This window comes from Solanum lycopersicum, chromosome 8 (assembly GCF_036512215.1).
Source record: "Solanum lycopersicum chromosome 8, SLM_r2.1".
Lineage (NCBI taxonomy): Eukaryota > Viridiplantae > Streptophyta > Magnoliopsida > Solanales > Solanaceae > Solanum > Solanum lycopersicum.
In genome coordinates this window covers 67,219,150-67,234,467 of record NC_090807.1, presented here as the reverse complement: position 1 = coordinate 67,234,467, position 15,318 = coordinate 67,219,150, and the positions used below count along the sequence as shown (strand labels likewise).

The 15,318-nt window shown below is 31.7% G+C and overlaps 3 protein-coding genes across 4 annotated transcripts; 2 read left to right on the top strand and 1 right to left on the bottom strand.

Annotated features, from left to right (window-relative positions):
• Positions 1-2,305: 2,305 nt before the first annotated feature.
• LOC101259182 (uncharacterized) lies at positions 2,306-3,674 on the bottom strand. The gene is made up of 2 exons (XM_004245476.5): positions 2,841-3,674; positions 2,306-2,558 (listed from the first exon to the last, which is right to left on the bottom strand). Exons 1-2 carry the CDS (start codon positions 3,205-3,207, stop codon positions 2,545-2,547), a joined length of 381 nt encoding a protein of 126 aa, XP_004245524.2. The 5' UTR covers positions 3,208-3,674; the 3' UTR covers positions 2,306-2,544.
• Positions 3,675-6,642: 2,968 nt separating this feature from the next.
• LOC101258886 (abscisic acid receptor PYL3) lies at positions 6,643-9,332 on the top strand. Its single transcript, XM_004245475.3, has 3 exons — positions 6,643-7,177; positions 8,168-8,383; positions 8,707-9,332. The coding sequence occupies exons 1-3, from the start codon at positions 7,043-7,045 to the stop codon at positions 8,923-8,925; spliced, it is 570 nt and encodes a 189-aa protein (XP_004245523.1). The 5' UTR covers positions 6,643-7,042; the 3' UTR covers positions 8,926-9,332.
• A 1,162-nt stretch (positions 9,333-10,494) lies between these two features.
• Positions 10,495-15,318, top strand: LOC101258581 (probable polygalacturonase). Of its 2 annotated transcripts, none has more exons than XM_026032462.2 (6): positions 10,495-10,720; positions 11,992-12,348; positions 13,559-13,679; positions 13,827-14,001; positions 14,114-14,184; positions 14,542-15,318. In XM_026032462.2, exons 1-6 carry the CDS (start codon positions 10,715-10,717, stop codon positions 15,180-15,182), a joined length of 1,371 nt encoding a protein of 456 aa, XP_025888247.1. In that variant the 5' UTR covers positions 10,495-10,714; the 3' UTR covers positions 15,183-15,318. The 2 variants fall into 2 exon arrangements, with proteins under 2 accessions (XP_025888247.1, XP_019070784.2); XM_019215239.3 differs by having other exon boundaries at positions 10,710-11,892.

The following is a 15,318-nucleotide window of genomic DNA, read 5'->3' as shown; positions in this document are numbered from 1 at the left end:
ATCAATTGATTTGTATTTTTTTTTGTTTAAATTATAAATAACGATTTTATACAAATATAAATATTTGAACTTTAAACAATTATACGAATTAATTGTAATATACAAATTACATTATACAAAAGTTATACAGATGTATATGCTTATACAAACTGAAAAAAGTGGATCACGTAATTATCATTGAATATTGATGACGAGTGGTAATTAACAAAAACTATAGCTATGATGAACTAATTAACTAGTATATGTTTATTTAACCACGTATTTGTCCTTACAAACATAATTGTTACATTCATATATAATATATTAATATATTGTTTAACCTTCTGGTAATTACTAATATTTTTATTTACTGAAAATGAATCTTTTTAAAAATTACGTAAATTCCAAGTCCTTGTCAATATAGGACTATAAATTGCATGCCTATTAAAAAAAAACATATTCCAAATCCTTATTAATATAGGACTACAAATTCCATGCCTATAAAAACTCAACTATAGTTTCGTTATTCAAGGTAAATTATTCAAATTATTGCAAATCGTATTAAAGTGATAGAAGATTTTATTGCTTTTCGTGTTGTTTGTGCCTCTTGGCGATTTGCCACTAATAACGATGATTTTGATGTGTTTTTGCCTCAAGTTCCATTGCTTATGCTAGCAGATAAAGACAATGACTTTGGAAAATTTTACTCTCTTGCCAAAAAAAAAAGTTTCACGATTATTTCTCTCCAAAGTGAGAGTGCTTTCCATCGAACCGTTGCTTACATGGTCTATCGCGGAAGAGATATGGGAGCTTACAATCTTGAAAATGGAACAATTGAAGCATTTTATCTACGATCGTCAAGAAGTTGTTTTTCCCCGCCAATGTGGGTTACACCATCAATGTGAAGAGCTATGGTCTTTTATATTTTATTTAATTTATTTGTGTTTTAAATTAAAATTTGATTTTCAAGTAAAAAATGTGATCTTAGATTACTAATATTATTCTTGAAAGTTTGACCATCGCTAACTTCAATTTTGGAAGTATGAAATCAATGTGTCATTGTCCCTATCCGAATCTAAATTATAGAAACTTCTTAAAAAAGTTGTGATTGAAATTAAAACCATAAACTTCTTAAGGAAATTGTGATTGAAATTAAAATTATTTGAACTACAAAAGTAACTGATGCTCAGTTATTTAAAATTATACAAAATATTAAGTATGAAATATTCTGGGGTAGTGCAAACATTCTTATTATCATATTCAATTGAGAATTTTGATTCAAGATTTTTTCTTTGATTTTGGAAGATTATTCAATTAATAATCTTGATTCTAGAATTTTTCATCGCGTAATGCATTGGATTGAGATTTTGGTCAATTCTTATCGATGACTCGATCTTTTACGATCTTTTCATTTTTCTTTGAGAACTTTTTAGAGAATGTTTTATATTTCTTTGAAAGATGGCTTGCACTTGCTTGATTTATAAATGAAAGTCTCATATTTATACTACACATTTAGGAGCTAAAGTATAAATAAAAATTATCATACAAAGCCTTGTATATTTACAGAGATATTCGATCTAGAGTTGTCTTCAAACCTCTTCAAGATTCTAGAATAAAACTCCCGAAAGTCAGACCAACATAAGCAATGAAACTTGGGGCGAAAACACGTTGAAATCAGCCTTTGTATAGGCAATCCGCCAAGAAGTACAAATAGCACGAAAAAATAATAAGATCGTTGGGCATTTCTTCCCAATTTGCCATAGTTTTCTAGGGAGAAAAGAGCAAATAAAGGATAAGAATTAGTATTGTGTGCTCTGAATAATGGAACTATAGTTTGAGTTTTTTTATATGCGTTGAATTTATAATCCTATATTGACAAATGACAAGGATTTTGGAATAGGCCAATAATATTTTCTCATAAGCATTTAATTGAATTGGCAGGTCATTTTTATTTTATTTTCATTTGATTTTTACATGGTTAACAAGGCATTTAAGAAGGATTAATAATTGAACAATAAAGTCCCGTAAATTACTGAAAAATCAAAATTGTAAAAAAAAAATATAATTCGAATAAAACATCGCAAACCATCAAAGTATGTAAGAAAAAAGAAAAATTGCGTGTAATTTCACGTAATTGACATAAATTATATGTCACTTACTTAAATTAGTACCATTGTAGTCTCTCATTTTGCAAATGTATTGATATCTCTGTTACTAAATTGCTTTGTATCTACTTATTTTTATCGTCATATGAATATATTTTTTGCTCTCTAGCTATTATAAGAATAATATTTGCATTTATTGTATTCTCTTCAAACTCCACTTATTATGTATAATCGACACAAATAACAACATAGTTTTATTGCCAAAGGTAATAAGCAGTTACATTAAATTGGTACTTAAAGTACCAACACACAAACACACAACTTAAGATTTCATAATTAACTTCACATAGTCAATATATAGCTAGTAGCCATAGCTGATTTGCTTCTTATTTTTTATTATCATAAATACTCCCTTATAGTACTGGGACATGTAATTCAATCTCTCCCATAAGCCAGGCTGCTACACATGAAACCCTACAACAAAATAATTAAACATTAATCATATAGTTAATTTCACATATTTATGAATATTTTTTTCGTTTAATTTATATATAAGTAGCGTGCACGTTTTAACTTTTATGACTATACTATTAAAAGTGAAGTAAAGTAGAGTTCAGTTACTTTAACGTGATAAGAAACAGTTTTGTAAGCTCTATTGTTATTATAGTGAGTTAAGTTTAGTAATTATTTGTATGTAAGACTCTATATTATTTTAATTTGTACGATGAGTTTAACTTTTGTACACGATATAATTACCTGTAGTAATTAATTTAGCAATGACGCTCGTCATCGCTGCTGTCGCTGCAATCGCTGCCACTGCCGTAACCGTTTCTCTTACGGTGTTGTTTCTTGTAAGTGGTGCAGCCCGAAGAGCCCATTGCATAGCTACTATGTCCGTCATGTTTCTTTCCAAAGCCCATAACATGGCCCAAAGCTGTGCCCGTTCCGAGGCCCAAGCCCATACCGGGCTTGGGTTTGTGCATGTTGTGGCCCGTGTAGCCCATCCCATGAGTATTGTTGTGGCCCGTACCACAGCCCATTCCATGAGAATTACTGTTGTGGCCCGTACCGTAGCCCATTCCATAGCCCATCCCATGAGAAGTACCGTTATGGCCCGTACCATAGCCCGAGTTATGGCCCATCATCGGCCCACATGGGTTGCTACCATGTTGATGGCCATGGCTAGAGCCGTAGCCCATCATTCCAGGTTTGGTTTCGTAACACTTTTCTTTCTCATAGTAAGATTGTTCATATCCAGAGCTCGAATAAGAAGGTTTTTGATTTCCGTAACTATAGTAATCGAACTCTTTGCCTTCTTCTTTGTAGCACTGCATTGAAGCCATGACTTAATGGGGTTTTTGTTTGTTTGTTTGAGATGAGTGTTTTGTTTTTTGATGGCTTGAGGAAAATGAGTTGACGAAGATAGGTATTTATACGAGTATATTGGTTAGTGGGATTCTTTTATTTCCTCCATTATTTGATGCAAAGGACCAACAAGAATTTATTCTAAAAGGATAATATGATTGAATATGATAGATAAATATTCTTTTATATCTTGTTCAATTTTTATTTGAATGCCATAAAATAAGTGTTGCACAATACGATATTTATTACTTCTTATAACATTGTGCAAGATTTAATTAGCTTAATAACATACTTATTTTGAAGACAGAGATTGATCGATATTTTAAGCTTTATATAATTAAATGGACGATTCGTCACTAAAACAAAATGTTTGTATCTCAATTACGTGACATATTGAAACATTTACGACAATATTTGATAGGTATAAGTCTTAATCTAAGTGTCTAAGTGAAAAAATCGAACAAATTTAAAAAATTGCATATATATACTCGATCAAAAGAATCCTAACTAGTTTAATTATCCAATGCCTGCATGGCAAATATAGTACGTAATACATTTAATTTGGTATCTTTGTGCAATAAATATTTTTCAAAGATTCACTACGCACTTATGATATTGAGTGACATAAAGTTTGTTCGATTTATTGTTATTGAGGAAAATACCACTTTTCAATATTTGTAATTTTATAGAACGGAATATAAGTACACTTTCATAATTTTTACTATTCCAATCACTAGCCACGTACACTTCATGTTACAATTATAAATTTTTGAGAAAAAAAATTAGAATTCAAAAAATTATTAATATAATTAATAGTCGCTCACTATAACAACTTATATATAAATCTAAAAATAGTTAGTGAAACATGATGTATAATATATGTATAAGTTATAACGGTGTATATAGTTAATATATATCGTCTAAGAAAAAGGAAATAGTACATTAATCTACCAGATATTTTCACAAAGATGCCAAATTAAAAAGCTCGACATAATTTAAATAAAATTTTAAGTTTAGTAAGTGTTATTGTATAGTTTATTAGTAATATTTACTCGATGTATTCACCATATTCAACTTTTCTTTTAACTTCAACAAAAATATTTCTAATTATATGTTTTCATGATCAATAATATATATGTCATGAACAAGTTGACAAAATTAATATAAAATTAAAATTATCTTTTTTCTTATTTATATTAAGTTCAAATTAAATTGACTCATCATTCATTGTCACGATACTCACGATCCGGTTGACCTACCAACCATAGTCCCCTAAAATAGTCTAGTAATTGAAGGAACTACATTTTATATTGTCGTAGACTTGTAAGTTGTAACGAGAAAGTGAATAAGAAAGGGTATTTTTGGTATTTGATTGAATTTTGTCACCTAATATAAAATTTAATAAAAAAGCATAAGAATAATCTTAAATTTCTTCAAAAATTTTATTTACACATTCTCTCTCTAAGGTTAAATAAATATATCTCCACACTCTTTTTTCTTATTTTATTTTATTCTTAATTGTAGATCGATAACACTCTAAAATTATTTTAAATTGTAATATACAAAAGTCATATTCAAGTATGAGTTAAAGTATTATAGTGATATATCTACGCTATGTTATGTGGATATTTAATTATTATTTTCTACTTTTTTTGTATTCCTTTTGCTTTTTTCTTATCTATATTTTTTTTTCAATTTATTTTCTTCCACATATGTTACTTTCACTTAATAAAACAAGATGTCATGCTTCACCCTCCTTATCTATCTGTCTCTTTTCCGTGCCAAATAATGATAGAGTCAGAAATTTTTAGCAGGATATAATCGAAAATTTTTATTAAAAAATTCAATTCAAAAATATGAAAAAATAAATGTAAAAAAAGGTTAAAGAGTATTTAGCATCATTTTATTATATATTGATATAAATAATGTTTTTTTTTTCATAGAAAAGAGAACCACTCCCCTCCTACCTAGCTTTATTCAATTTCAGTTTAATTTTCCCTTATGTATGATTATTTAGTGGTTGTTTGGTGATTTAATGATGGATTAGCAGTGGATTAGTAATTGTGGATTCTTTTATGTATGGTTTCACCCTAAAAAAAGAGTGAAGTATGTATTTGAGGAGATAATAATTCAATTTTAAAATATTTTTATTATTTATTAAAATAATATTTAATTTGATCTGAATATAATTAAAGTTGATTGTCTAATAAAAATATTTATCTCTAAATGAAAATTTTTAATTTCACTTTAAAGTATTTAAATTCATCGAATATCGAAGAACAAACAGATCATTGTATTAATAAGTGTAGGCTAACGACTTATCCGATTGGAATGAAGAAAATGATTGACTAGAATCCAAATGTTAACAGGATAAAATGTTTTGATAATGCATCTATTTTATTTTATGAGATATATTTCTTCTATACTTAGAATAATTTAATTTTGAATTCTTTACTTTAATTTATTCTGACATAATTTTATAATGGAATCATGCAAATATCATAAATGTTTTGAATTATATAAATTGCAAGAATTTTATTCCTTTTGTTTTACACTGAAATTATATGGTAGATAATCCTAACGATAATCCCAGTAATCATAATAATTTGATTTCGAACCAAACTATACAATTCATTCGTCTTTTTTAAAGTTCGTTTTAGAAAAAAATATATTTTTAATTCTTTTTTCATATGATATATAATTAAAATCAATAAGATTAAATAACATGATATTTTTTTCTTTTTTTTTTGAATTCTTTGAATAATCGGAAGTTGCTATAATTTCTGTCATTTCTATCCGACAGACTCGACTCAAAAGTGTTGAGTGAGGATCAATCCCGAGTCATCCGCGTGAATAACCACCTTCAAAATCAACTAATCATCTCGAATGACATATGAAATGTAAATCGTACTAGATAAATTCTATGTGACAAAATCAACTCAGAAAATATTGAGGGAGATCAATCTCGAATTATCCGTAGGGATAACCACCCTCAAAATCATCTGAGTCATTCCAAAGGACATATATTTTTAGTTTATAGACATAAAATTAATTTTTTTTTTCACTTTTTAAAATTTATGTCAATTCAAATAAAATAAATAAATTAAAATAAAAGAAAAAACAAATAATCAAGATACTTTAAAGCCGACAAGGGCACAATATTATTAATAAAGATTTTAACCAATTACTTATCTTATAACATCAAATATATTATTCTAAAATAACATTATCAATTTCTACTTTTGTAAAAAGTAGTTTTCTCCATTTTAGATCAAAATGTTAATTAAATTTAGAAACTTAATACCTACCCCCCACCACCAAAAACCCCACTTGCACAAATTATCTTAATTATTTAAATTACAAAAAAATAATAACAATAATGGAGGTTTATAGATGTGGACGAGAAAATAAAAATATATATAAAAAAATAAAATAACCCATCAAATTTAAACCACTCAAAAAATTATTTCGAGGTTCTAATGGCGGTGTCTTTTGGCTTTTTCTAAATTAATTTTTCTCATTTTCCACCCTTTTTTTTTCCAGATTTATTCGCCGTCGACGAGGTTGTCGGTGCCGTTGTTTTTTCTCCGGCGATGGTCAGCATCATGAACGTTGATAGAAAAATTAGTAGTGAAGATGAGTATATTAGGAGACATCATAGACATGATGTTAGAGATAATCAGTGTAGTTCATCACTTGTAAAGCATATTAAAGCTCCTGTTCATCTTGTAAGTAACCCCAATTAAGATTCTTGAAAAAAAGTTTGAATTTTTATGTTTATTTTCATTTGTTAAGCATATTAGAGCTCTTGTTGATGTTGTAAGTTGCCCCAAGTTAGATTCTTAATCAAAAAAGGCGGAATTTTTATGTTTATTTTCATTTGTTGAGCATAATATAGCCCCTGTTGAGGTTGTAGGTAGCCCCTATTCAGTGTATTGAAGAAAAAAGATTGGATATTTATGTTTATTTTGAGATAATTGATGCAACTTCTCACTTGTTAAGCATATTGGAGCTCTTGGTGATGTTGTAAGTTGCCCCAAGTTAGATTCTTGAAAAAAAAATGACTGAATGTTTGTGTTTATTTTCATTTGTTAAGCATATCAGAGGCCTTGTTGAGGTTGTAGGTAGCCCTTATTCAGTGTATTGAAAAAAAAGATTGGAATTTTATGTATATTTTGAGATAATTGATGCAATTTCTCACTTGTTAAGCATATTGGAGCTCTTGGTGATGATGTAAGTTGCCCCAAGTTAGATTCTTGGAAAAAACAATCTTTATAGTGTTTTCCGATAACATAGATTATGGATTTTAGTTTTCACAATAGCTGTGGATTTGAGAGAAAAGAGGGGTTGGTTACTGAAAAGAGAGCTCCGTCTTTATCTGTTGAGGAAGCTAGTTGCAGAGATGCCTTGAACTTTTCTTTGGACAATGTATTTTAAGCTGTTTATGAAAGAGAAAAAAAGCAGTGAGTTTGAAACTATTCAAGACGTTTGATTGTTTTATTACTTCATTTCATTGATGTTCTTCGAACTGTTCAGGCTTGTCAATTGATCACTGGAAAAGATTGAAGTAAGTAGACTATTTTGGATTTCTATGGTTTACATGTATTGTATCTAAAGACGGAAAATGGATGTACCATGTATGTTTTTTTGTTTTGAGAAAGGTAACATATTTATGTTTTCTTCACTGGGTACTTACTGGGTTTTGGTATATTTGATAGGTTTGGTCATTAGTGAGGAGGTTTGATCAACCACAAAGGTACAAACCATTTGTTAGCAGGTGCATCGTGCAAGGGGACCTTGAAATCGGAAGTGTTAGGGAAGTGAATGTTAAGTCCGGACTCCCAGCTACCACAAGCAAGGAGAGGTTAGAGCTTCTAGATGATGACGAGCACATTTTTGGTGTAAAGATCGTAGGTGGAGATCACAGGCTTAGGGTATGAGTCTTTTATCTCATCGTTTGATATGTATTGAATATATCCATAACTTTTCCCTCGTAGAATCAACCATGAAGCGTGAAGTATCAACAAGTGACCTATATAGTCAAGTTATTGCTCTATTTATTCATGAAGTCTTTCTTGTGATCTTTTTATTTTATTTCCCTCTTTTTGTGTGTATTTGGGTTTGGGGGGTTGGGGGTATTTTGTTGGTTGTTCACTTTGGATTCTTAGGCTCGTCACCATATGTTCTGTTATTATCCCGGGAAGGAAAAACAAGAGATGATGGTGACTGTCTTAATTTTTCTTCACATTACTTGCAGAACTACTCATCAATTATCACTGTTCACCCGAAGGTCATTGACGGAAGGCCTGGAACAATGGTAGTCGAGTCATTCGTGGTGGATGTACCAGATGGGAATACTAAGGATGAAACTTGTTACTTTGTCGAGGCCCTCATCCGGTGTAACCTCAAATCACTAGCTGATGTATCCGAGCGCTTAGCTGTGCAGGGCCATATGGAGCCTATCGACAGAATGTAGGTTAACAGCTTCATCATTTTGCCAAGCGTGCAAGGATTTGATTAGAAAGCGAGTAAGAGTGACTGGTACTTATGCCGGTCCTTCTCGATCTCAGAAGTATATATATCTTTATCTATATATACATATATATATGTTCATGCTTCCTCTTCATCATCTGTAAGGTCATCGCGGTTTGTAAAATGCAATCAGTCTATTTCATAATGTGAAGAACCAGCCATGCTGTTTGTGGCTGTGCGTGAATTGAGCTTGGGTTGTAAACATCTATGCTCATTAAGGTGCTGTTTCTTGTTATAGGATCATTGTTGTGTGGTTATGACACGCTATACGCTCGTGTATCTTTTGATTTTGGTGTGTCAATATGTACCAGAAACAGTATTTGGTATATTAAAAATAGGGTGCTTGCTTTTTGTTCTGTGTTCCACTTTCCCCTTGAGATTTGTTGTACCGACTCGAGGGTCCTTAGGAAAACACAGGGTAAAGTTTGTGTACATTTTATCCTATTCAGACTCTACTTATGAGATGTTATTGGATATGTTGTTGTTGTTGTTATCACAAGGTGTGATATAGTGATTCAACGAAGATGGCGCAAGTCGCAAGAGAGATCAACATTCAAATCTCTCATTAAATGTGCCAATGCAAGGCAACATGTTTATGGTAAAATAGTTGGAACATGTGTTGATACATTTGTTTGAACTGATATGTATAGTTGATATATGTGTTGTTGTGATACAACATGTCTATGGTAATTGTGTTGTCACACGCGCTAATGCGAAATATTATGTATTTGGTGAAATAGTTGATGTGTGGTTGATGTGATACATCATGTCTATGGTGAAAATGATAGTATATGTGCTAATGCGAAGTAATATATATTCGAAATAGTTGATATGAGTGAAAGTTGATTCAAACAAGAGATACATATTGCTATTCAAAAGTACCATAGGCCCTAAATCTCTTTTCCAAATCTTCTAAGGGAAACAAAAGAAAAGGCAAAAATGACAAAGAGATGGCAACTAGTAACTTACTAGTTACTATACATTTTTGCAAAAAGATACAAAAAGCAATCCATTCTCTTTGTTTTGTTGTGATTAGCCAACAACTTTTGAAGTGATTTAGTGGGGGAACTTAGCTTTAGTTGATATATGTGGAGCTTTATTCTTCATATCACTAGCTAAGCTTTTAATTTTCATGTTAAGTTGTGGATCTTTGCTTTAATAATTAGTACTTTTGGAAGTGGTGAGAGGATCTAATCTTTAATGGTTCTCAAAAGTGATATCAGGCGTTAGTACGTAGTTGAGTGTTAAAATATCTAATTTTACGATTATATTGATATGAGATAATAAGTATATATTAAAAAACAAAATTTTAACATAAAATGAGCTGGATTGTGTTTAATATAGACAACGGCAGGACACATGGTTATTCCAGCTACCAACAATAAGTGCAGCTATCTACACACGTGAAATGTTTTAATTTTGTGAATTTGTGTTACAATTATATAATCTTAAAAAACTATATAATAAAATAAAAAGTGCCTATATGTATATAATTTAATCAAATTTTATGTGTGTTCACGGATTACGGTGAAATGAGAAGTATTCTACTCTAGAAAAAAAATGCTATAACTTTCTATATTTTATTATTTTTGAATCTGATTATTTTTTTGGAATTTCATTTGCGGGATTTTCTAAATATATTATCGTATTTGTTTGATTCTTTTAATATGAAACTTTTCAACGTGAAATATTGAATAAATTCATGTCCAAACGGTCGTTATTGTACTCGGCCCATGACGGTGAGTGGCTCTGTTTTCAACTAATCAACTTCAGGACCCCTGTTTTTCTCTTTATCTGCAAAATTTCAAGTAGCATTAAATAAATTTTGCTCATAAAATCTTCTTTTCTTCATCTTAAACTTTAAAATACAACAAAAGACACTTGCTTGTAGACAAACTACACCTCCAGGTACTAAATTTCAACTTTTTTTAATGCTCATTTTGTTATTTTCTGCTAAATTATTTACTTTACAATGGGAATTTTGATGTACATAGCAAGATCTGTGTGTATTTGGAGTTATCTTTTTGGGATTTCTACTGCATTTTTTTGGTTTGTTTCTGCTTGTTTCTTTTCTGTTTTTTAAGCAGGAATTAGCTTTCTTTCTGCTTTAACATTATAAAATTTCTGAACTTTCAACTGAGGTTTCATGGAGACTGAACAAGATCTGTGTAATTGGAGTTCTCTCTTTGTTATTTTTACTGCATTTTAGCTTATTTTGGTTGGGGTTTTCTTGAGCTTTTGCTTCTTCATTCTTGAGAACTAAAAAATGGAAAAAAGAAAGGTTTTTTTGCTTACCCTTTTGATTAATCTTGCATAATCTTAACTCTTAGCAACAAAAAAAAAAGGAAAAAGAAAGGATTTTTTGCTTGCCTTTTTGATTAATCTTGCATAATCTTCACTCTTAGCAACAAATAAATGGAAAAAAGAAAGGATTTTTTGCTTACCCTTTTGATTAATCTTGCATAATCTTCACTCTTAGCAACAAAAAAATGGAAAAAAGAAAGGATTTTTTGCTTACCCTTTTGATTAATCTTGCATAATCTACACTCTTAGCAACAAATAAATGGAAAAAAGAAAGGATTTTTTGCTTACCCTTTTGATTAATCTTGCATAATCTTCACTCTTAGCAACAAAAAAATGGAAAAAAGAAAGGATTTTTTGCTTACCCTTTTGATTAATCTTGCATAATCTTAACTCTTAGCAACAAAAAGAAAAGGAAAAGGGAAGGATTTTTTGTTTACCCTTTTGATTAATCTTGCATAATTTTAATAATTAGTTCATATACACGAATTATTGAGTAGTCAAATGAAATTGGGGTCCTAATCAAACTAATGGGCATGGAAGGTTCTTGTAGTTATAACTTATAGTCGGTCGAGGGTCTATCGGAAACAAAGTCTCTTATATTCACAAGGTAGAAGTAATCCTTCTCAGACCCCACTTGTGGGATTACATTGAGTTTGTTGTTGTATAATATTCACAATTAAAGCTTGAATACATTTTCTTTTTCCAGTTTCCTTCAACTCCAGAGATAATGAATCGTTGGGTTGGGTCAATATTTCTATGCATTATCAGCACATTGCTTCTGACGAGCTGGTTGGTGGCGGCGGAGGGGGAGACATGCTCGGGGATAGTACCAATGCAATATCGAAATGATAAGATATCGATATTGGACTTTGGAGGTGTAGGTGATGGGCGGACATTGAATACAAAAGCGTTTAAAGAAGCAATCTTTAGAATTCAACACTTGAAGAGGAAGGGTGGAACTTTGCTTTACATACCTGCTGGTGTATATTTGACTGGCCCATTTGATCTTACTAGTCGAATGACTCTTTATTTGGCCCGCGGTGCTGTTATCAAAGCCACTCAGGTTTATTCTTAATTCTTCATATCTTTACTTTTACAAAGAATAATTGCATTTAGAAGGAATCATTTACTTTGAACTTTCTTCTTTTGACTATCATTTGACTCATTTCAGCCATGAATGCAAGAACTTTATTGGAATTTTGTAAATGTAGATTTTAAGACCTTTTTCCAAGTATGATAATGGTGAGTGTATAATTTTCTTGACCTAGATTTCAGGTTCACGTGCTTACACGGCGTCATTTGTTTTTGAATAGTGGGATGTATAGCACAACGTTTCAATATATTAAGCAAGACATGTAATTGGAGTAGCCTAAAGGGAGTCTATTTAAAAATAGTAATTATTTAAGTATGGACAGAAGAGTTAAATGCATTAAGTAATTGGCGGGCCATTGGATAATGGGACCTGATCCATGTGATGGTATTTAAAATATTAGGGATGGTGGATAACCATGGGGTTTATTGTACTATTTAACGGTGTTCATCAGACAAGAACAAATAAAAGATTAAAATAATGAAAGCCAATTTGATCTTTGTCTCTTTGTATTATTTTTCTGTACATGCTTGTAACTTGTAACTGTGAAGTTATCGCTGAACAGAACCGCGGTTAATCAAACAAGAATTTACATTTCACATGGAAAAAAACAAGAATGTAAAGCACTGAGCTACTTTCCAGCAAGATAAGTAGATAACCATTTCTTATTCGTCTGACTCTACGTGATCATCACATAATCTTCTATGATAAATCGAAAATAGTTCCACATGCCATGGAAGAAAAAAGAAACAAGTCTGTTACACTGGTGATTCAGGTTGTATTCTTGGGCCTTAGTTTAAACCTTCAGTTTCAAATGATTAGAGCGTTTATTCAGATATGCTATCTTTAGCTAGATTCATTCTTTCCATTGTTGCAGACTTCAACAGTTTATGCATCCACCTCAGTATTCTTTATACCAATCCGTACTAACCTTTCTTATAGGAAAGGCTGTTTGATACTGAGGGTAGCTTACCTTTATTATGCTTTGCATCTTTGTAGAAGTTGCAATCGTGTGCCAACTCAAAGATATGATGTTCCATGTTAACGCATCCTTTTGGATATTAATGTATTGCAAATGTAGTATGAGATCACATATTTTAATTCGAAGTTAAGACCACTTATTGTTCTCCTCCTTCGTGTTGTCCAATTGACTCTCTAATCCTTGCAATGAATTACAATTTAGGATCCCAGTCAATGGCCATTAGTTGATCCATTGCCTTCATATGGGAGAGGAAGAGAGCGACCTGGTGCAAGGTATATGAGCTTACTCCATGGAGACGGGCTCCATGATGTGATAATCACAGGTAAATATTCATTATTATATTCTTTTGTATTCCTGCAGTACATTTTTGGATACAGTTTGTGGCAAGTAAGAACCTCCTAACTTTATCATAACGACATTCAAGGCCTGTTATAATGTGTTCGGCTGAAATATTGAACTGATTTTTTAGGTGAGAATGGTACTATTGATGGCCAGGGTGATGTTTGGTGGAATATGTGGAGGCAAAGAACTCTTCAGTTTACACGACCTCATCTCGTTGAACTAATGAACTCCAGAGGCATACTCATTTCTAATGTCATTTTCAAGAACTCTCCCTTTTGGAATATCCACCCTGTTTATTGCAGGTATAAATTTTCATAATTTTGTGTCATGCCTAAAAATCTGAAAAGAAATTCTGCAACCATATAGCTAGCCTATTGCAGACTAGTTTAATTTGTTTATTTGTTCCTCTGGCAGCAATGTTGTTATTCGATATGTCACCATATTGGCTCCAGCTGATTCACCAAATACCGATGGAATTGATCCAGGTAAAGCAAAGCAGTTTCTGAAATCAACTTCCTAAAAGGAACCTTTTTATTTGTGTTTGGAGTTAAGAGTTCCGTTTTTGTGTATCAACGCTAGTACTTTTTTGTCATTAAGTTTCTCTTCCTCAAGTCTTCTGAGTGCCCTTTTATTGGCACATTTCGTTATAGTAACTCATGGTTGCTGATTTAGTGAAAACTTTTTGGCAGAAATCCTTGAACTGTTCAGAACTGAGATAGTCTCTGTCTTTTTTCTTTTTTGGATGTGACATTATGCTGAAGAGACATCATGTAGCAGTTGTCATTACTCTTTACAATAATCAGTAATCTTCAATTCATTGACATGTTTGTTTATTATTGCAGACTCAAGCTCCAATGTCTGCATTGAAGATTCCTATATTTCAGTAGGGGATGATCTAGTAGCTGTAAAGAGTGGCTGGGATCAATATGGAATTGCTTATGGTCGCCCTAGTCATGGCATAACCATCCGAAGGATAACTGGATCTTCTCCATTTGCTGGAATTGCAGTTGGAAGTGAAACCTCTGGTGGCGTAGTGGACGTTTTAGCTGAGCATATTAGTCTTTTCAATATGGGAGTTGGTATTCACATTAAGACAAACGTTGGCCGAGGAGGGATGATCAGAAACATTACGGTCTCAAATGTCTACATGGAAAATGCACGGACAGGGATTAAGATTGCAGGTGATGTTGGGGATCATCCAGATGAAAATTTCAATCCAAATGCTCTTCCAGTTGTTAAGGGTATCAAGATTAAGGATGTTTGGGGTGAAAAGGTTTTGCAGGCTGGTTTGATTCACGGTTTGAAGAATTCCCCTTTCTCTGGGATTTGTCTCTCCAATATCAACCTTCGTGGTAACCCCGGCCCACGAAATTCCATTTGGAAATGCTCAGATGTTAGCGGAGCTGCCATTCAAGTCAGCCCTTTTCCTTGTGCAGAACTCACCAGCAGCCAAAAAACTGGTGCATGCTCTACCTACTTCTAAGTATGCTGTAGTAATTCTTTGCTTCCAATTCAATTCAGTATATCACAAAAACGAAACGAAGAATTTTCTTCATGTTCTAAGTAAAATTGTAATTTCAACTTCGCACACAATCATATTGTATACATATTTTCCTACA

Excerpts from the sequence above, each read along its gene's own strand:
- LOC101258581 (XM_026032462.2), top strand. Across the intron at positions 12,349-13,558 it reads CTGTTATCAAAGCCACTCAG|GATCCCAGTCAATGGCCATT; the intron begins GTTTATTCTTAA and ends ATTACAATTTAG. Across the intron at positions 14,002-14,113 it reads ATCCACCCTGTTTATTGCAG|CAATGTTGTTATTCGATATG; the intron begins GTATAAATTTTC and ends TTCCTCTGGCAG.
- LOC101259182 (XM_004245476.5), bottom strand. The coding sequence starts at position 3,207 with ATGGTACGGGCCATAACGGTACTTCTCATGGGATGGGCTATGGAATGG.
- LOC101258886 (XM_004245475.3), top strand. The coding sequence starts at position 7,043 with ATGGTCAGCATCATGAACGTTGATAGAAAAATTAGTAGTGAAGATGAG. Across the intron at positions 7,178-8,167 it reads TTAAAGCTCCTGTTCATCTT|GTTTGGTCATTAGTGAGGAG; the intron begins GTAAGTAACCCC and ends TATATTTGATAG. Across the intron at positions 8,384-8,706 it reads GTGGAGATCACAGGCTTAGG|AACTACTCATCAATTATCAC; the intron begins GTATGAGTCTTT and ends CATTACTTGCAG.